The sequence below is a fragment of the Notolepis coatsorum genome (assembly GCF_963971535.1).
Source record: "Notolepis coatsorum genome assembly, chromosome: 8".
Classification (NCBI taxonomy): Eukaryota; Metazoa; Chordata; class Actinopteri; order Aulopiformes; family Paralepididae; genus Notolepis; species Notolepis coatsorum.
The window spans coordinates 95,476,126-95,499,538 of NC_140172.1; the positions used below are offsets into that span (position 1 = coordinate 95,476,126).

At 42.9% G+C, this 23,413-nt stretch overlaps 1 protein-coding gene across 1 annotated transcript in view; it reads right to left on the reverse strand.

The window, feature by feature from the left end:
- The window catches only part of mogat2 (monoacylglycerol O-acyltransferase 2), a gene marked incomplete at both ends in the record, with an annotated part of 98,190 nt that overhangs the window by 16,334 nt on the left and 58,443 nt on the right, over positions 1-23,413 (reverse strand). Inside the window, 2 exons of the mRNA XM_084319680.1 lie at positions 1,971-2,145; positions 5,012-5,216. Of these exons, the coding sequence (XP_084175806.1) occupies positions 1,971-2,145; positions 5,012-5,216 (380 nt within the window). The remainder of the gene's footprint in view (positions 1-1,970; positions 2,146-5,011; positions 5,217-23,413) is intronic.

A 23,413-nucleotide genomic window follows, 5' to 3' on the forward strand; every position in this document is an offset into this window, starting at 1 on the left:
AACGTTAGCCGCTAACTAACGTTAGCCGCTAACCCTGGAAACGCTCACGGCGGAGTGACTCCACAACACCAGTTCCATTAGACGAGGAAGGGGGGTGGGGGGGTGTTATATTGACAAGGCTTGACAACCGAGGTTCAAAGATAACTTCACATTATTGGCCTGTTCGTTTGTATATCAACAAGCTTGGCAACGCAAACTAATGACATATTAGTCTAATCAACGCAAGCGAAAGTCTGAGAAAGTCATCAGCAGCTTGGGGGATCAGCACCTTGGACAGTTCCGGGGGTTGGACCATGCACAGGCCTTCTGAGCTCAAAATACCACTGTCGACTTGGTGGTGTTGATTTCATTGCAGCTTTTCTCCGGCACGTCCAGTTAGTCTTTCATTGGATTGGCATGTCTAATAATGCTGTTTTGAATACCGGTAGATGTAGGCCCGTCCTCTTTATCTATCCACTCGTTTATGGTTAACGGGTACGTTAAATCAAACATAACGTTGTCCGCGGAGTAGGTCATGTTGACACAGTTTCCGTTTGATGAATGGCAGTTAAAACTTTCTACAACATTCTAAAGCCAGCGCAGTGGTATGTATATTCATGGTGATTTAACCGTGAGTGTATCATGAATATACTCACGGTTTAGAACGCTCTCGACCAATCACAATGCGTGGTCGGAACTACCTGTTATAACAACATTTAATTTCATTATCTGAAATATTCTAAAATCATTAAGTCATTAATGCCTTTCTCCCTTTGTGTGTGTGTGCGCGCACGTCCCATCTCTGGTCTTAGGAAAGACCAGATGAGGTCAGAGGAGTTTGATAGTATTTACTGAGGATGGCCAGATAATGTTGATATTTAAACTTAAAAAATAATAATACATAATAATGATCATGCAACATAAAAAAATCATTGTAGGAACGGTTTGGGAGAGGAAGGTAGGGAGGGGTTTTAGTTTGTGTGGTGTGATAACAATGTTGAAATTGAGAAGTTTAGACTTTTAGTTTAGTTTTACAAAAAAGATATATATATATAATAATGAAAGTACTGAAAAAGGTACCATTGGGTAGGGCTGTACCGAATAGTTCGAAGCTTCATTCATAACGTTGACATTTGAATTCTAAATCAACATTCTAAATATTTTTCTGTTTTTTTTTTTTTTTATGTGTATTCATTCTGTTTAAACCAATGGGGGTTTTCTTCACAGTTGCAGATACAGATTATGCTACACTAATATTATACTATTATAGTATATGACTTGTCATAAAAATGTAAATAAAACATTTGTAATAAATGATGTAGCCTATCTGCCGAGCTTGGCGCTCGGCGCTCCATCAAGACCAAGATCAAGACCAACCGTGCCCTTATTGGATTATTTATGTTGATGAAACTGACGAGTTATATTCATTAAATAAAGTTGATTTAATAAAAAAAATTACAAATTTTATCAGATTAATCACTTTATTCAAAATGAGGATTTTGTTTGAGGATATTTAAAATGATTAGTATTATTATTTTTTATGATTACATCATAAAATATGATGACAGACATTCAAAGCTTCATTTGAAAACTTAAATGTAAAAAAAATGATATTCGGTACAGCCCTACCATCGGGTACCGGTATCGATTCCAAATGTGAACGGTACCCAACCGGCCAACCCTACCGTTTACTGTAAAGTTCTCCGAGGCACATTGGTGCAATGTTAAAGTGAAGGTATTTTCAACCAGGGGGTGTGACTATAATGGAATAACACTTCTACGGTGTAGAGATACATATCTGGCTGCATGTTCGTATGGGAACTCCCATGTGAGGACCTTGAACGAGGCTCTGTTTCAGGAGGCTATACGAGTAGACATTAAAATCTAAATGCTGAATAGATAAGACACAGTATACTGAGATAAGCCACAAAGGGAGAGATTACACACCATCTCTACCAGGAAAAAACATCCTGCCATCTTCTGACCCTTACCCAGTTTCCATGGCCAATTTGATGAAACCCTTCTTATTGGCTAAAAGCACATTGTAGGTCCCGGGGTGGGCGTCGAGGGCCTCCGGGGCTCCGCCCACTGCTATCGTCACAGCTTGGCCTCCACTTCTTTGACGGAGCAGATAAGCGGCACTGTCTTTGTCAGAGGGGCACAAACCTGGAACACACGCAGTCAGGCATATTTAACACTATGACAGTGGATTGATTAACCCTTTCACTGCGACAATACAGAAGGTTAACCCTTTCACTGCCACACGACAATGCCAAAAAGCCTCCCTAATAATTACAGCCGTCTCGGCATTTTAATTCAGTGATGTGTTTGGATTTACACTTCTCCTAAATCCTGAATTCAGTGATGTGTTTGGATTTACACTTCTCCTAAGTCCTGAATTCAGTGATGTGTTTGGATTTACACTTCTCCTAAGTCCTGAATTCAGTGATGCGTTTGGATTTACACTTCTCCTAAGTCCTGAATTCAGTGATGTGTTTGGATTTACACTTCTCCTAAGTCCTGAATTCAGTGATGCGTTTGGATTTACACTTCTCCTAAGTCCCACAGCATTCTACCAACAACATTATATATAACATATAAGGTGTGCTGAACTTACTTTAACCCTTTCACTACCACACTACAGAAGGTTAACCTTTCACTACCACTACAGACAACCGTCTGTAGTGTGGTAGTGAAAGGGTTAAAGAGCAAGTTCAGAATTTTGGACCCCTATTTCCTATTCTATGACATTTCATTGTCAATGTCTTTTTGTTTTGTTTTTGTAGTATTTATAATATGCACTACATTGTCTAAAATCTCTACAGGTTTTTTCCCCCCCTCTGGTGTTTTTGTCTGTATTTGTCAATTGTGTCTTTGTAGAGTGACACTTAAACATAAACGTCTCTTCTCTTCTCTACTCTACCCTCTGGTGAGTAGGAAATGGTGGTGGTCCAGAATTCTGAACATACCCTTTTAATATATAATATATTGAACTACTATACATCATAGTCGCTTCATAGTATGAAATTGAATGAACTAATACTGACAATATTATGTGACCTTGGAAATACAAGGTTCTATTTGACATTTTGGTAAAAACTGAGTTATTTGTATAACGTAGCTCTACATCCAGGTCTCTGGGATGTGAGCACTTTCAAGCTCAATATATCAAAGTGACTGTGAACATACAGTAGAATAGATAGAACCTTGCTAAGGAACAGCTTGGAGTACATTTGATTTCCTGTTCCGGTGTTGTTCACTAACATCAATAAACTTAAATCTAATTATTTTTGGTCAAGTTGAAACCATCTATATAGAATCTTTCAGAAGAATTCCATTGTTAATAATAATAATAATAATAATAATAATAATAATAATAATAATAATAATAATAATAATAATAATAATAATAATAATAATAATAATAATAATAATAATAATAATAATAATAATAATAATAATAATAATAATTCATTACATTTATATAGCGCTTTTCTAGACACTCAAAGCACTCCCCACAATGTAGGGTGGAAATTGCCTCCTTCACCACCACTGGTACATTACATTTACATTTACATTTTGTCATTTAGCTGATGCTTTTATCCAAAGCGACTTACAAGTTCTGTACGACAAGTCAACAGGAAGGGCACAACTCTATCAGCTGAGTAACAATGTTCATCAAAGTGTTGAGTGCTACAGTGTAGGTTAGTATATTAGGACAAGTGCATGACAGTAAGGTTAGTTAGGGTTAGACTTTTTTTTCATATATTTTTTTCATTTCAGATAACAGTTGAAGAAGTGCGTCTTTAGTCGATGGCGAAAGATTGGACTGGTTTCGGCTGTCCTAACTGGTGGGCAGTTCGTTCCACCATTGTGGGGCAAGGACACTAGTAGCACCCAACCTTGGGCTACGCAGGCTCAATGGCTACCATACACTGGCACCAGGCACACATCACACTACACAATGGCTGAACAGCCTGGTCCCAAGTGCATTTCAGTTATTATATTAGCAAATACATTGCAACAGAAAACGTTTGCCCTTTTCTCCCAATTTCTCCCCAATTTGTTGTTGTTATGCCAATTCCCTGTGTGTGTGACGGTCCTGGTCATTGTGTCACCCTCTGTCTGGTCTGGGGATGGTGTAGACTACCACACATGTCTCCTCCAATACCAACCGCTATCAAGCATTTGGGAGAGAGCGTAATGCGAATGGAGGTTCACGCTATATCCCCCAGCCCCCCCTCCCTGCTGAACAGGTGACAGTATGAGTCGCTAATGCAAAGACCACAGGACTAATACCCACTTCCCACGAACACTGCCAGAAATTCTGAACCCGGGTCTCTGCGGTGGTAGGCAAGTGCTTTTACCTATACACTGGGGTGTAAAGTACTTGAGTAATTGTACTTCGTTACAATACTTAATTAAGTACTATTTTGGGGGATTTGTACTTTACTCAAGTATTATTAGGTTTGTATACTTGTACTTTTACTTTACATTACATTTCAGAGAAAAACTTTTTACCCCTTACATTTAAAATGCAGACCTACAAAGTACAAAGTACAAACCTCACAGGTCCAACCATTTTAATTAGTATATTTGTTTCTCTGGCCTAACTAACGTTAACGCTATTAATCCTGCGGCCGCGCTTTATTTAAAAACAGCCAATCAAATCCCCATCAATGGAAAATTAACCCGCCCATACCCCTGCTGATTGGTCCTTGTGCAAGACTAGAAAGCAGGGATATTTGATTAAACACCTGCTATCAGAAGAATAGACAAGTCAGAAAAAAGGTTTTAACTTTTACTTTTTAGTACTTAAGTACATTTAAAAGTAGAAACTTTTTTACTTTTACTCAAGTGTGTTTTTAGCCAGATACTCTGACTTTTACTTGAATAGGATTTTGAGACGGTAGGCTACCCATACTTTCACTTAAGTATCATTTCTGGGTACTTTCTACTACCCAGATGCCCACCCCAAAAAGGTCTATAGTTTGACTCGGTACACAGTTGTGATTAAATCAGTTGCCCTGACCTGCCCACATGATGTAGTCCCTGAAGAACGGGGCTCTGAACCACAGGGGCAGCATGAGCAGGTAGCTGGTGAGGCCGGGGAACAGCTTGTCGTAGCCCGTGGCGGGGGTACAGAAGTTGGTGAAGGCTCCTGCCACCAGGACCCCGTGAGGGTGGAAACCAACCACATAGTTGTTCCTGGGGTCTAGGTCGGCCGTCTTGATCAACTGGGGATGGGGGGGACAGAATGTCAAAGTCAACTTTATTGTCATTTCCCAGAATGTGCAAGACATACAGAAACATTTAATTACGTTCCCCCCTTCCCATGGTGTATATAAAAACATCTAATATAAACATAAAGTAACATATAGGACACTATATAAACATAAAGTAACATATAGGACACAATGTACACACGCAATATACAGGACTATATACAATATAAACGGTAGCAATTATTTTTTTATAAATATAGAGGTAAAAGAGAACTTAGTGCAAATCTTCTAGCAGCAGCGGTACATTTAAGCATTACATCACGCACAGGAGTGTGTTATACGAATTAGATCATGCCTAGGGGTGGTTGTTAGGCCCGACGCGCAGCGGAGGGTCGTTAGACCCCCCTAGGCATGATCTAATTTGTATAACACACGACTTCAAGTGATGTAATGTTTTTTATACAATGGCCGAATTCACCCAACCTTATTGCTATAGAATAAACACACAGTAATTGAAGCATAATGAAGATTTATTCACAAAACCATCAGCAGAAAAAGTAGGTAAAAAAATTTAATAATTGCCTCCATGTCTAGAAGCAGAGGGAGGTTGCTTCAAAGCATGCCATCTAACAACAAACTTCATATAAATCCTGCAATGTATTATTGTTTTGACAATGGGTCATGACAAACCAATTACATAATCCAACATTGTGTAAACAACTAACATATTCCAGTTAACTATCTTTTTTATTATTATTTGTTACGAATATATCCATACAAAAAAAATGTTTTCGGTTGTGGGCGGGTTCTGGAGTCACGTGGAGTGTGTTATACGAAATAACAACCGGTAACTTCACTGTTTCAGCCAATCAGAATCAAGAAATTTGCATACCATTGTATAAAGTAAATATAAATAATGGCAGTAAAATAAAATAATGGCAGTAAAGTGGCCAATCGCTTTGTGACGTCCTTTTGCAGAGGGAGGTTGCTACAAAGCATGCCATCTAACAACAAACTTCATATAAAATGACTCTGCTATAGAGCCACACTCCGTTATGCACAAGTTTACAGACATACATGACATACAGATAGACAGTACTGCTACATCTATACATTTATGACATACCAGATTTACAAATACAGTACTGTTTTTGTAGGGTGATTATGGTTTATTTACATTGAGGTTCTGGGGTCACATGGAGTGTGTTATACGAAATACCTCCACCCCACCTACCAATCATCTCCTACCTACCAACCTCCTCCAATGTACAGTTTCTTCGTCAAATGTATATACTCTCTTTTTTAGACTCTTCTTGTATCACAAACAGTACTGTATTTGTAAATCTGGTATGTCATAAATGTATAGATGTAGCAGTACTGTATCTGTATGTCATGTATGTCTGTAAACTTGTGCATAACGAAGTGTGGCTCTATAGCAGAGTCATTTTATATGAAGTTTGTTGTTAGATGGCATATATGTTATGATGAATTGAAAATGGGGGATCCTGATGTAAACAAGACGAAAGTCTCTCTGGTCTGCATCCCCTTAACAATTGTGTGTATTGAGTGTATTGAGCTGTATTGTACCCATTCTGCAATCTGTTAATAAAATATTCAATCAAACAATCAAATAACAACCGGTAACTTCACTGTGCTTCTTAAACAATGATTGGTGTAAATCGTGTCGGTGCCCGCGGCTTTACATATTCGGAGTAACATCATACATGTACATAGATCAAAATGTACAATGATAAGTTCGTTTTCGTCAATGTCCGCATGTCTTTTTTCCTTCTCCGGCTTCACCTGCTGTATAAGTTTACACACTTATATTATTCAATGAGACTGCCAGCCAGCTTTTGCGCGACGGACACCGACACAGAGAGCACTCAGCCTCAGAACCCCCCCCCCCGCGATTTATATTTTGTTTTACAATGGGTCATGACAAACCAATTACATAATCCAACATTGTGTAAAAAACTAACATATTCCAGGTGGCTGTATCGTTTTTGAATGAGTCGTTATGACGAAATCAATACATCCATTCATAAAGATTATTGTCCGCCATCTTGGTTTCATTCAGAAAATAATGAACGGCTGATTAATTCGGAAAAAATAGTTATTCGGTTGTGGGCGGGTTCTGGGGTCACGTGGAGTGTGTTATACGAAATAACAACCGGTAACTTTACTGTTTCAGCCAATCAGAATCAAGAAATGTGCATGCCATTGTATAAAGTAAATATAAATATTGGCAGTCAAATAAAATAATGGCAGTAAAGTGGCAGTGAGTTAGTAAAGTAAAATGGCAGTGTGTGTCTGTGTGATTGTGTGTGTGTCAGTGGGGGGGGGGGGGGTTCTTAGTCCAGAGTCTGTGGGGGCAGAGTAAGAGGGGGGGGGGGGGGGGGGTGTGTGTGTCCGTGTGGGGAGGGGGTTCTAAAGGCCCTCCCATAGTCGAGCGGAACGTACGCGGACCGGACTCCGTGGAGGTCCGCGCGGACTCCAAGTGCGAAGCTCCAATTTTCTAACCGTGCGGACGTCCGCTCACTTGGTGTCACACAAAACGCTGCTCGCCGTTGACATCGACCTGCTTTTAATGTGACACCGATCTGCATTTTACTCTGAACACTCACTCCGTGCCAAGTGAGAGTAGGGCAGGATCATGATTAAATGGGTAGGATTGGTCCAGTAAAATGATGGCAGGTAGATGACGCTAAATTTAGTTTTACTATCGCTAATCGTCATCCGTTCCAATTCAAATACATTTGGATCATGTCTTTTTTCATCTGAAGAAACTTGAGAAGTTTGAATGGCTTTTCTAAATGAAGTGTGTAAAACTGCCAGTTTTATTTAGAAATATTGGAAACGGAGATAACCTAGACTCTTTATTTTGACCTCGGATGACGACAACATGACAGAAGTCTAAACAGCAATGGAAAGATTGTGTAAACTGGCGCGAGACATGCAGGAAATTGGTACGCGGAGGTACGCTCGACTATGAAAGCTCAAAGAGTCCACACGGACTATGGGAGGGCCTTTAGTCCAGAGTCTGTGGGGGCAGAGTAAGAGAGGGGGGAGAGCTGGGAGAGAGTTCAGCTTCCTGACAGCCTGATGGATGAAGCTGTCTTTCAGTCTGCTAGTCCTAGCTCGGAGGCTCCTCATTCTTCTCCCGGAGGGCAGGAGAGTGAAGAAGCGTTGTGAGGAGTGGGCGATGTCGCCCGCGATGCGTAGTGCTTTGCGGGCCAGGCGTGTAATAAATGTCCTGGAGGGAGGGCAGGGGGGCACCAACGATCCTCTCAGCTGTTCTGACCGTGCGCTGCAGGGTCTTGCGGCAGGATGCTGTGCAGCTGCCGTACCACGCGGTTATGCAGCTGGTCAGGAGGCACTCGATGGTGCCCTGGTAGAAGGAGCACAGGATGGGAATTGAGGCTCCAGCTCTCCTCAGTTTGTGGAGGAAGTAGAGGTGCTGTTGAGCTTTCTTGACCAGTGTTGCCGTGTTGGTGTTCCAGGAGAGGTCCTCTGTGATGTGCACACCCAGGAATTTGGTGCTGCTCACTCTCTCCGCCACTGCACCGTTGATGGTCAGTGGGGGGTGCGTGGTGAGAATGAGGTTGTTGCACATGTTGTTGGCTCACCTCGTCCCTGTAGTGAGACTCATCATTGTTTTTAATGAGCCCCACCACAGTTGTGTCGTCCGCAAACTTGACGAAGAGGTTGGTGTTGTGTGTTGGTGTGCAGTCGTGAGTCAGTAGTGTGAAGAGTAGGGGGCTGAGCATGCATCCTTGGGGGGTCCCAGTGTTCAGGATGATGGTGCTGGATGTGTTGTTGCCAACCCGAACTGCCCTAGCAGGTCCAGTTTCACTATCAGCTGTTGGGGGATGATAGTGTTGAATGCTGAACTAAAATCTATAAACAGCATCCTGGCGTATGAGTCCTTAGTGTCCAGATGGGTGAGAGCTGAGTGGAGGGCAGTGGAAATTGCATCATCGGTGGACCGGTTGGCCCGATATGCAAACTGGAAGGGGTCCAGGGAGGGAGCGTGGATTTAATGTGTTGCATCACTAGCCGTTCAAAGCACTTCATGATGATGGGTGTCAGAGCAACGGGACGGTAGTCATTGTAGCAGGCTGGAGAAGCCTTCTTTGGGACCAGGATGATGGTGGTGTCTTTGAAGCATGTGGGGACAGCGGCTTGGCTCAGGGAGGTGTTAAATATGTCTGTGAAGACATCAGTGAGCTCCACTGCACAGTATTTCAGCACCCGCCCAGGTATGTTGTCTGGGCCCCCAGCTTTGCGAGCATTGATCCTGGAGCTGGCTGGGGACAGGGACAGCAGCACCTGGTCGCCTAGGGCGGGTGTTGTCTTCTGAGCAGGAGTGCTGTTGAGGGCTTCAAAGCGAGCATAGAAGTCGTTCAGGTTGTTCAGCAGAGTGGTGTCACTGTTGTGATGGTCTGAATCCCCTGCCACAGGCTCCTGGTGTCTCTGCTTTCACTGAAACGGTGCTCTATCCTCTTTGTGTATTGCCTTTTGGCATTTTTGATGCCACGGCCCAAGTTGGCCCTGGCTGTTCTCAGGCCAGCCTCGTCGCCTGCTCTAAGGCGGCATTCCTGGCCCTCAGTAACCCATGGACTTCCCCTATCAGCCATGGTTTCTGATTGGCCCGTACTGTGATGGTATTGGTCTCCGTGACATCATCGATGCATTTACTGAGAGAATGACCTGTTCAGCAGCGCCCCGTTTCACACCCACACATTTCCACACATTCACACCTGGGATGTGCCAAGTATAACAGCAATCCTCTACTATTGACCACTGAACTTCAGCAGTTGGGGGGTTACTCAAGGGCACCTCAATAGTTGTCAGATTTTCTCAGCTGATTTGAGGATTTGAACCAGTGGATTTGTGTACACTGTGAACTGCTTTCGAATGTGCATCTCTGATAAACCAGGTGTAAGCTATTGTGCCATGTTTGACAGAAGAGGTAAGTGCATTTATATATATTTTTTTTTCTATCCTTCAGAAAGCTTTACAACATGCCTCACATTCACTAACACACACAAACACAAACAGGCAGCGAAGGCAGCCATTGGAAGGGACCAACCAGCTCATTGGGAGCTGTTAGGAGTTAATTGTCTCACTCAAGGACACTTTGACATGAAGTTGGGAAGAACCAGGATCAAACTGGGAACCTTCAGATTACCAGACAACCCACTCTACCCCCCCGAGCCAACTCAGCCAAGATACATAATTTCCCAACCAGAGGATGAGGATCCCATGTGGGGTCCCTAATATGAAAATGGGGTTCCTAAAAAAAAGATTACTGTAACAATATCTGAAAGTTATTTTCAAATTGAAAAACCTTTGATGAGACTTTTGGTCAAGCCAAGCAGACTTACACATCTCATTGATGATCCACTCACAAAAGCAGCTCAATTTCTTTCTGCCTGGGGTATGATTGTTTATGCACCTTTTCTGATCTCAAGTGTCCACTGCAGGTATCTGGCCAAAGGAAAAAGGAGAACATCTGGTATAGCATACACACTCACTTAAGGTTGGGTACCGTTCCCATTTGAATCGGTACCCAGTGGTACCTTTTTCAGTACTTTAGTCTCTACAAACATCACAAAACAAACTGGTCAGACTTCTACTTGACCTTACCCCTAGAACCCACTTCACCCCTGCCCACTTTGACTACCTAGGATGGCTTAGAGTAGACAACAGAGTACAGCAACTTGCAATGGGCCTGGTCTACAAGATACACTATTTACATTTAGTCATTTAGTCACTATATACGACTAAGATACCCATGTACATGTCAAAATACTTCCCAAAGGTCAGTGAATACCACGACCACAACACCAGAGGAAGCTCAACAAATCATGTTAAACCCAGATTCGGCTCAAACAAAGGACTAAACACGTTTCGCAATTATGCCACATCAATGTGGAACGCCCTACCCAAAGCTGTAAAGGAATGTGAATCCCTACCAACATTCGAAACCGCTCTTAAAGAGCACCTACGGGAGGCTGCAATTCGAAACTGGCCACCGTAAATGTCCAAACCCCCCACCCCCACCCCCTCCTAATAGTCAGTCTCCTCCCCACCGCATGTATATAATCTCTCCCCACCCTATGTATATTTCTCTCCCACCCACCCACCCCCTCCTAATATACAGTCTCCTCCCCGCCGTATGTATATATTCTCTCCCCACCGTATGTATATTTCTCTCCCACCCACCCACCCACCCCCTCCTAATGCACAGTCCCCTCCCCATCCATCATATGTATATACTCTGTCAGGATCTATGGGTAACAGTACTGCATATTTGCATATCGTATAGGTCACAAATGTAATTTACTAAATACCTGTATGTCATGTATCATGATGTATGTCCCTATGCCATAAATGTCATGTATGTCATAAATGTCACTATGAATTGAAAATGGGGGGCCCTGATGTAAACAAGACGAAAGTCTTTCTCTGGTCTGCATCCCCTTAACAATTGTGTGTATTGAGCCGTACTGTATTGTACCCATTCTGCAATCTGTTAAATAAAGTTTTAATTTAATTTTATTTCATTTCATTTCAACATTTCATCTACCTACCTCAGTTGTAAAAAATGTGTCCAAACTTCAAATGATTTATTATCATCATTATTTATTTCGAACAATTTGTTAACCTCTTCCACCCGTGCGGTCCATCGGCGGACCGCAAATGACATCACGTCATAAATCAATCTCTCCAGACTGTTTGACAAAAGTATCGTTTTATTTTTCAAACGTATTCAAGTATAAACATCATAACCATGTCACAACAGCATTTATAATGTATATCAATACGTTAGTTTACCAATAGGTTAAAGTGTTATTAAATAGATTTTCATTTTCGTTTTGGTGTTATTTAGTTCGTAAAAGTCGCCATTTTGGAAAATTTGAACGTCGGGAATTGTAGTTTTCGTTGACAGTTGGAATTTTTCCGAACTACACTTCCCAAGGGCCTCTATGGGGTTTCAAGCACATTACTTCTGTATGCATTTTTTTAATATCTTATTATTCGGGATAATAAACCACACAACTTAACGTTATTGATATATATTGAAGTGCAGTTAGTTTCTCTTCCCTATTTTTAGCATGTAGCAACAATTAGATTTGAATTTTTTTCCAAAGTGGTGCCACCCTGATAGATTTCATTATCTGTTCTTATGCACGCCTGGCAGTGATGGGAGTAACAGCGCTATAAATAACGGTGTTACTAACGGCGTTTGTTTTTTCAGTAACGAGTAATCTATCGGATTACTCTTCCAATCTTAATAACGCTGTTACCGTTACTGCCAAAAAATGCGGCGCGTTACTATGATTGAAGCTTTTTTTTTCATCAGACAGATCTCTGCGCCGAGAGGCATTCTGTCCTTCCTTGGTTAGTGGGCAGCGCGCGATTGGCTGAGGTTGAGTAAAATGTCATGGTAAGCCAATCAGAGGTAGAGGTAGAGGTGGGCGGGTGCCTCCAGAGTCTGACACATAGCGACACAACACAAGCGACTCAGTCAACGTGAGACCACGGGTCCGTGTACGTTTTGATAGTTGGTTTGGCGAGCCCAAATAATCCAAAACAAATCCAACAAACAACGCAAGCGAGCAGTCAATGACATGAGCGTTTTTTGTTCACTCTTCTGTTAGTTGTGTTGCAGCGCAGGACACTGCTCAGTAGTGGAGGCTACAGCCTTATCAACATAGTGCTGCCCTTCCTGGTTTAATAGCACAGTCTTCAGGTGCTCAGACTCAGAGATATACATATCTGTATGTCATGCATGTATTAAATGTCATGATTCGATTCGTTTAGATGATTAGATTAGATTCTTATATCTGTATGTTGTGTATGTCATAAATGTCATGAATTGAAAATGGGGGACCCTGATGTTAACAAGATGAAAGTATTTCTCTGGTCTGCATCCCCTTAACAATTGTGTGTATTGAGCTGTACTGTACCCATTCTGAAATCTGTTAATTAAAATGTTCAATCAATCAGTATATATTTGTTATTTATTTTTGGTATAGTGCTTAACAAGCATCATTTAATGTTGCCCAGTTGTGGCCTGTTGAGGGGCAATACATATCAAAAGTTCCAAAACATCTATTGTGTTTGTATTTGTATGATCCACTATATAAACATAGTAATTATAATATCTACATACATGGCATTTGATTGGAGGCTAATCTCACTTTGTCCCACAGCAACATTAAAATAGTTTAGATTTGTGTATGTTGTTTATGTAAAAAGATTACTTTAAAGTAACGCAATAGTTACTTTCTGAAGTAACTAGTTACTTTTATAATTTGTAACTGAGTAAGTAATTTAGTTACATTTTGGAAGAAGTAACTAGTAACTGTAACTAGTTACTTTTTAAAAGTAACTTGCCCAACACTGACGCCTGGTGATACTAAATCCAAATTGAACTCGGGCATTTGAAAGATAATATATGTATATATATAAATGTGCGAATTGGCTATAATAAGGTAATTTATAAGCCTGCTTTTCTATATTCTATAATAATATTTCAAATTGCATTGGTCCGGATGGGAGAATTCACTACTGTATCTACAAAACCTTCTGTTTAATCATCTTCCCTTTATTAGTTTCCTTAGATTTTTTGTACACATGATCTCAAGAAGGTACTGCACGAGCTCATTGGCAGTTTTTCATGTCTGGTTATTCACTGTCGAAGATGTAAAGAAAAATCATAATTCATATTTTCCTTTTGTTTCATCACAATTTAAGCAAGCCTAGTAATGGACACAATATTTCTGACACTGGGAATACATTCACTGAGGTCCATAGATGTCCCTAGATACCAAGAATATGCAAATGGACTTGTAGAAGTGGAGCAATATTCCATTTACTTAGGTATGTATTTTAGGCGGATTTTCAGAAAATAGGGCTCCGGGCTTAAGAGGCGAGCGTTGTCTGCATCTAGCTTTGTAAAGTGTAACCACACTTGGGACCGTTTTCGGCTTGCCATTGCCCCGACTGCTTTGTTGTTGTTGAATCAAGTCAAATCCTAGGTACTGTAAGCGTGTATTGTGCGCTTGAACGTTGACATGAACGTGTGGCACACTCATAGGTTTTGTTTCACGGTAAACCAAAGGTCGACGTCATCGGACTTAAAAAAAATTATAATAAATTCAAAAAATACTATATATATATATCTTTTTTTTTTTAATGTGGCACCGGTGGATCTCACCGGTGGTATTCGGTAGTACCGACGTGATTCGGTCGATACCCTTAAAAGTACCGGATTCGGTACCCATCCCTACACTCACTGCCAGGGAACGTCTGGTATAGGGAGGTGTAGTCTGACGTCACTTTAGTTTCCCACGCAGTTCACCCGTATAGGGATTTATCATTGGGAAAATGTATTATCAGCTATTGTAACAATTCTGCCTCATGAACATTGGCAAGCTTTCCATTTTTGAACAAAATGAGTTCCCTTCTATCACTAACATTATTGTTTAAGCATTTTTGGTTGAAATAAAATTATACGTAATTATTTTACGATTAATTGCGAATTGTTTCATGTTGAGCTATAGATTGTGGATGAATACACACAGAAAGGTACAACATGCCAATGTTCATGCTTTATTTGTTTTAAACGAGACGATTTAGAAATGTGTCCATTGGGAAATACATTGCAATTTCCAGCAAGGTGGACCGGCCGGAAAACAACAATGACGTAACCACTACACCTCCCTATAGCATTACACACTACACTGATGGCATTTTAGGTTATGTTGTAAATACTTATTTATCATGAACCATAAAATCTCTCGGATAGCATATCTCACCTGTTGAGATTTGTTTACACCTGTACCAACCGGAACGGTCTCTGAAACAGAGATAAGGTCACTGACTGTCATGTAGTATAGGTTGTTTTGCTGAGTCAAGCGAGGATTACGACCTTGTGTCAAAACAAACCCGTCCCCTATTAGTATCTGTGTTTGAGATCTGGTCTTTCAAGGCCAACATGACCCTGTAACCACCATCCACCCCCACCGCCTGAGAGTTATGCTAAGGGTTAGCTTGATCCATAAGGGAATTTAAATTTAAAAGAAATCCTGATCTTTGTTGTAATTTGTTTCCTCTTATTTTCGGGGGGGGGGGGGGGGGGGGGGGGGGGGGGGTGAATCACTTCCTTTTTTCCCTTGAGATCAAATACCTTTTTAAAATTAGTTCAATTGCACAATGTTAAGTATGTGATTTAACAGATTTTCGTGTCGGTTGGTTAGTGTGGGGCACTGGTGCTGGACTTTCATCAAGGGGGGAACACTGGTATATTGTTCAGTGACCACATTGTTGGAGTTGGTGTGGTTCTTAATCCCTATACTGGTGGCAGCTCACCGTTCGCAGAGTTAATCATTGGCTCCTTGCTCTTCTGTTGAGCAGCCACTGTTTACAAACAAAAGACCTTCTTCTTGACCATGCTGTCCTCTTGGTTGTCCACCAGGGTGGTTTCTAGATGGATACAGGAGATTGCAGGAAGTGATCTCTAGTAAATGGTAAATGGCTGCATTTATATAACGCCTTTATCCAAAGCGCTTTACAAGTTGTTCCTCACATTTTACCTGTTCACTCACACATTCACACACCGACGGCGGAGGCAGCCATGCAAGGTGCCAACCTGCTTATTGGGAGCAGTTAGGGGTTGAGTGTCTTGCTCAGTACACTTCGACACGCTGCCCCGGGAGGAGCGGGAATCGAACCGGGAACCTCCGGATTACCAGACGACTGCTCTACCTCCTGAGCCACTGTCGCCCGTGGCGCTCCCACTCTAGTAAGTGCAGCTCACTGAAAATTGCACTTTGACCTTTTATTCTTAATTCTTTGACTTTTTAATGCTCTTTGTGATCTCCTTGTATTTCTTTTCATCCATGTTATTCCTTATGTAAAAGCATTTTAATTGCCTATGTGTATGACATGTGCTCAGGGGTGTAAAAAGTACCCAGAAATTATACTTGTGAAAGTATGGGTACCGTCTCAAAATCGTACTCAAGTAAAAGTCAGAGTATCTGGCTAAAAACACACTTGAGTAAAAGTAAAAAAGTTTCTACTTTTAAATGTACTTAAGTACTACTAAAAAGTAAAAGTACATTTTTTTTTATTCCAGGGCAATGAAAGGTTCCGTTTCGTCCTCTTCATCACTCGTACTATAGTTTGTGGCCATCTTCTGTAGCTTGTCACTCTGACTGTCTATTCTTCTGATAGCAGGTGTTTAATCTAAGATCCCCGCTTTCTAGTCTTGCACAAGGACCAATCAGCATGGATATGGGCGGGTTCATTTTTAAACAAAGAGTTGAATTAGAATGGGAAACCAACAGGCTGATCCAAGATCCATCGCAACCAGGATAAGAGTCCTGTGTCCCCGACGTACCCACTCCAACAACTGGTGTATCAGATGGATGAGGGAAACGCATACAGTATTCCATGTGGTCACGGGTATACAGAGACAGAGAGGGGGGTTGTCCTTCTGACTGCAAACCACAGGGGGCACTGGTGGGACTGACTGCTCGCAAACAGGTCCACTGTGGCCTTCCTGAACTGATTCCAGATCAGTCTGCCTATGTCTGGGTCCAGTCTCCACTCGTCTGGGTGGGGACCTTCTCATGACAGTAAGTCTGCTCTCACATTTTCTTTGCCAGAAATGTGGAGAGCCCTCAGGCTGCGCAGATTGCGACATGCCCATAGCTAGAGCTTGACTGCCACCTGGTGGAGCCGGGGGGGGGGGGGGGAGCGCACCCCTCCATGTCTGTTCACATAAGCCGCCGTTATGCTGTCTGTCCTGACCAGGACGTGCTTGTCCCCCACCAGAGTGATAAGCTCCCTGAGGACCAAATGCACTGCCTTAGTGCCTTCAGTTCCAATACATTGATGTGTAGGGTAGACAGAGCAGGCCAACTGCCCCCTACTGCGTTGGTCTGATATGTAGACCCACCCCATGAGGGAGGTGTCGGAGAAGACGTGAGACGTGCCGCTGCCCATGGGGACACCTCTGGTGAGGGTCCCCGGCTTCCTCCAGTGGTTGAGGTCCCCTATCACCGATAGAGGGACTCTCAGGCGCCTCCACCTGCCTCTCACAGGGACGATTCTCATGCTGGGAAACCACCTCTGTATTTTCCTCATAAAGAGGAGGCCAGCGGGACCACGGAGTGGGCAGACGCCATCCTGCCGAGCAGGTGCATTACGGACCAAGCCGTAACTGACCTGCGAGGATGAAACTCCCTGAGTGCACCAAGGATATCTCCCTGGCGCCGCTCCGAGAGAGTTGCCCTCATAGACCTTGAGTTTAGGATTAAACCCAAATATTCCACCTGCTGGCAGGGAAGAATGGTACACTTCTTCCAGTTCACAGCGAAGCCCAGACTGGACCGGTGTTCCACCACCCACATGGTCTGGGACCTGGCGGCCTCCTCCGACTGGCTGAGGACCAGTATGTCATCTGGGTAGAATAAAATCATTATCCCCTGCCGACGTAGTGGTCCTAGTGCTGTCTCCAAGCACTTGGTGAAAGTGCGAGGGGCCAGAGAATAGCCGAACAGCATCCTCTGGTATTCGTACGCTACTCTCTGAAAGAGAACGCGCAGGAATTTCCTGTGAGGAAAAATCGGGATGTGAAAATATGCATTGATTGATTGATTGATCCTTCAGGTCTATGGATGTGAACCAGTCTCCCACCCTGACTGCATGCAGCAGGTGTTTGACGGTCAACGGTTTGACGGTTTCACCACAATCACCGATTGAACGGAGATAGGTCCAGTATGGGTCTGATTCCCCCCGTTTTCTTGGGTACCAGAAAATATCGGGAGTAGACGGTACACCGCATCACGTCCTTAGCTGGAGCTGAGGATGCTGAAAAGATTAAAATAAACTAAACATGAAAAAAAATTATAATAATTACCATTAAAATGCACAATAACGTTAATATAGTATATAAATCATTGTTTTGTGCATGCTATTCTTTCTCCCCCCTCGTTTGTGATTGACGTCACTCTCAGAAATCTACCTACCTCCAAACCTGGGCGCTAGTCCTTAACGCACGTTGACTCTGCGTCACTGCGCGCAAGCGGCCAATGTAAATGATTCAAGCAAATAAATGTAGCCTATCAAGGGTCATAAATATGATGTCTGGGGGCACGGCTTTCTAGCGCTCCAAGCAAGCAGGGTCACTGGTGTGTTGTCACTCCCTCCACACAGAACGGAGAGTTTGCTAGCTTACTAGTAGCTACCATGGATCATGGAGGCAGAAAATGTCAACCTCGAAAATTCAGGTAAATCCCTCAAAACAATACCTTTTGAGAGATGAACACTGGAGTGAAAGAGTTTCGACCTTATCAGCCTGATATCTCAATTCAGAAACAATCAACAGACAGAGAAAGACAATATACTCTGTCGTTTTCTAGCTGGTGGTAAGAAGTGTTGGCTACTTGGCTAACAAGAAGCTATATGCTAGCTGGATGCAGTCATGTAAATGCCGTATGTTGCTTTCCATTCCTGCTTTTTAAAACGATGGGGACAGATACAACATGCCCATGGACTGTTACTGGAGTTTCTTTTTGAGTGGATTTTTTTTTAAGTGGATTAAGGCTTGTGGACAGCTGAATATCTCGCCCCCTTCAACTCTTCTGATGGTAAGTCTATGTTTAATTTAGCAAGCCAGCCTTAGCTCTTTTAACAATATGCAAAATATGCTGTACTCATACTGAAGTTATTCTTGGTATATACTGTATACTACTAGGTCTGATCCTTTGCAGTTCCTTCTAATTTGTGTAACGATAGTGCTTGGGATTCCACGTCATGCTGTGTGTGTGTGAGAGAGAGAGAGAGAGAGAGATAGAGAGATAGAGGAGGGGGATACTAATGAATTTCGCCGCAGGGGGCATAACCCACGGGACAATATATTGGTAACTTGTTTCAAATGACAAGATATACTTCTGTGATTATTATTGTACGGATCTGAATACGGGCGTGCGCGTGGGAGCATGCACAAAGATATTACAGTGATAATATGCTGCTCCCGAGTCTGAGAGAGAGAGAGAGCAAGAGAGAGAGAGAGCAAGAGAGAGAGCGAGAGAGAGAGAGTTTTGAGATCTGGGCGTGCGTGTTTGTGTAGGCGGCGGCGCTATTGGAAACGTGGCTGCATTGACTGTGATCATATATTGATTGATGGCAATGGTGATAGTTGTACTGTACCTACTTAAATATTCGTACCTTGTGGTTTCGCCGAAGCTCTGACGTGCACAGTAGGCTACTCAGTGTGTGGTTTCGCCAATGCGTGCATGCGCGTGTTTGTGTGTGTGACATTGTGATACCTCGGTACATGTTTGAAAAATGTTTGGTATAGCACCCCCCTTGGAGAAGAATTCACCTGCCGCCACTGTCCTGACCTCTGACAAGTCCAAGATCTCCAATAAAGGGGTTATAGCATGCGGGTTAAGTGATCATTATATGATATTCTGTACCTGTACAAGATACACTACACGACCAAGGTACCCATGTACATGTCAAAATACTTCCCAAAGGTCAGTGAATACCACGATCACAACACCAGAGGGAGCTCCATAAATCATGTTAAACCCAGATTCGGCTCAAACAAGGGACTAAACACGTTTCGCAATTATGCCACATCAATGTGGAACGCCCTACCCAAAGCTGTAAAGGAATGTGAATCACTACCCACTTTCAAAACCACTCTCAAAGAACACCTACGGGAGACTGCAATTCAAAACTGGCCCCTGTAAATGTCCTAACTGTTGGATTCTGGCAAACCACAATCAGCCACTTATCACCTCCTCATCTGTAGTTTCTGCGTTGTGTTTATTTCTCCGACGTCTTCTCATACTGGCTGTACATCGTGGTCATTCCCCTTTAATGCAATCCGTAATCATAATAATTCACCACCGTCAGACATGTTACCTTTCTTGGAAAACGTTGTTTATTACATAAACAAAAGCCTCAGATGTTACCCATTTCGTATTGTCCTTGAAAAGTCTTTGATGGAACACTAAATTCATTATTCTATCGTCTCTTCTGCTGTTAGTCCAATGGTGGTTGAGGCCTCGTCGTTAGCCAAAACCCATCTTTGTTAGCCGAAGCTAGCCTCCTCGAGGCATAGGACACCCTCTAGTCTCTCTCTCTACGTCTGCTCGTATCAGCCTTGCGTCCTGTTCTAACTTACACCCGGAAGGAAACTCACATTTATAATATTCATCATCAACATCATTATCATCTCGGCATAGCAATGACAGGCCCGCCCCTCTCCTCGTTCCTATGTGACGTGTGACGCGCTGTCTTTGACCACAGCTATTTGACCCAGATCACTATAGCAACCGCTCAATTGTTGATATTATCACCCCCTAGTTCTCTCTCACCAAACCTGCACTTTCAATGCTTATCAAGATGACGAATGACCTTCAAGCCACTCACCCTGCTCGCCGTGGAGACACACTGCCTGCTAACACACTCTCTCTCTGCCTGTGGTGCTCTCAGATGGCTATAAGCAGTGCTGTCATTATATACATTTTGTTTACATTATATACACTGAAAAACCTCGAGATCCTTCATAACCCAGCCCCCTCCAATGTACAGTAAATTACCAAGTATGTAGAAAGGGGGGGTTAGAACCTGGGGAAACGCCACACATCACATCAGCCTCAGAGAGGAGATGACACTGGTCCCCATATGAGCTAGGTCCGCTAACAGAAAACTGGGGATCACTAGCTCTGCAGCCCAACACAGTGTAATTGTTACTCAGATTATCCTGAAACTGTAGCCCTGTGATGGTATCGTCACCATCTATATTACAGGCACCCCGCACTCTACAGCCACTGTTAGGACCTGAGGTCTGGGCCAGGGTTTAAAAAAGAAAATTGGATTGTTTAGAGCCTAGAGGCCTCAATGAGGAAATTTTTTTGACCTGTTTCATTTGATTATTTATAAAGAATTGTTAATATATTAAAAAAAAATTGTTTCCCTATTTTTTATGTTAGTATCAGAGGTTACAGCACCCAGTGTCAAGTGAGGTGAGTGCGTTCTACTATACTTTTCTCACCTATTTTAATGAATGGGTAATGCCGTTTGGCCAAATGGACTTTCTCAACTTTATTGCCAAATATGATTTTATATTTAGTCAAAAAGGTTACTCACACATTCGTATCGCCACCGTTGCCCAGGTGTGCCGAGCGGAGAGGTGCTCTTGGTGCTGCTGGTCGAGAGACAGCCGCTCTCGTTCCCTTGGATGGGGCGGTAAAGCTCTCTGGAAGCCTGGAGGCGCATCCGACGCTTCGTTGGATTACAAGTAGGGATGTCCGATATTATTGGCCGCTATTGGCATTCAAATGTAATATCGGAAATTATCGGTATCAGTTAAAAAAAAATATATATATTCCTTTTTATAAAAAAAAATCTTTTTAACATTTATTTAACCTTTATTTACCCAGGCAAGCAAGTAAGAACAAATTCTTATTTTATTTATTGTCAACAGTATGCATAATGTTGTGTTAATTCCACAACAAGATATATGTAATGTTAATTACCTGAAATTATTCCGTTTTTCTTCCGGGGGGGGGGGGGGGGGGGGGGGGCCCGCATATATCGGTATCGGTTGATATCGGTATAGGAAATTAAGAGTTGGACAATATCGGTATATCGGATATCGGTAAAAAAGCCAATATCGAACATCCCTAATTACAAGTCGCCGCTACAGTACCTCCTCCATGGACATGCCAAAAAAGGCCATCCTAAGAGGGGAGGTGGGCTTTGAAGAGAGGAACCTTCCTCACCTCCTCCAGGGATAACTGCTCTCTGAAACATCGTGGGTCATCGTCTTCCCCGCGTTCTCGGCATTTCGGAGATCAAAGACCGCATCGCCCACCACCACCTTTGATAAATACGATGTATCACTGGACGCATCTCTTCTCTCTGATGAATACGTCCAATGATACATACGCGCAGCGGCAGTGTAGGCTTTATCCGCCAGCCTGCCACTTTACGTGCTCGTTCACCCCTAGGTAAAGGCTTCTGATCAGAGCTCACCTCATCTCGGGCAAAAGACAGAGGCGAGAGGCTTATCAAAGAGCGCCCACCGGTCTAAAGTCTCCAGACCCAGCCTCCCACCTGCGCCTTTTTAAAAAGGACAGGTAGGGCTCTTTTTATTATTTTTTTTTTTTTTACTCCTCACATTTGACACAATCTCATGGCTACATGAGGGTCAAATGCACACAGCTCCTAGGGCGGTCGGGTGGCGTAGTGGAGATTGCGCTCGTCACCAATGCAAGAGGCTGCGGTCTCGACTCCCGGAGTCAGCATTGCCTGCGGCTTGGGCCGATCGTCATACTAACTCGTTTGGCTGAGTTAGAGGGGGGGAAGTCGTGGGTGGTAATCTGGCGTTGTGGACAGCGACACCTACAGGTCAGGTCTGGGCGCCTGCTCAGCGAAAGGCAGGAAGTGGTGAAGGCAGCGTGACCTCCCACGCGTTACACTTCACCAATGAAAGTCGTCGCTGCCAGGTGAAAAGTGTCGGAGGAAGCATGTGGTAGACTTCAGGGTTCCCTTGTACACACTAAAAACAGATGGGTCAATTCTATAACCCAATTTCTTGGTTAATCGTGTTGGGTTAAAATTATGGGTTAATTCTCTGAGCATAACCATTATTTGGGTTATTGAGATTTAATTTTCACCCAATTTTCACCCAATTTGTGAGTTATAATAATTATGGGTCAATTTTATGAGACATAACCCATGTGTTGGGTCAGAGAGCTGGGTGTTTCCGCCGGGATCTGCAAAGCTACACCCCTCCCCCACTGGGAACTATCGTACACGCCTTTTGTTCCAGTCAGTCAGAGGGTCATGTTCACGTTCACAGTCAACGCGGTCCAACAAACCCTCTTCACGGAAAAGACTTCACTGACTCAAGGTAAGATCTCGTTTCGTTAGCACAGTATTTATATCTCAACCCATCCATTGTGCCTATTGCGTCGTGTTAACCATGCACTGTGAACGTTGTGGAACTAAATTAGCTAGCTCTTCACAGCTAGTCTGTCGTGTCATCAGCTAGTGGCTAGCTGGGAGAGCTAGCCACAGCAAGTTGCAACTTAGCTACTCATTTCTATAATCGGTTCATCTCTAACCTTGTAAAAATATGTGGTAACCTCAATTAATAAATAAGCCAC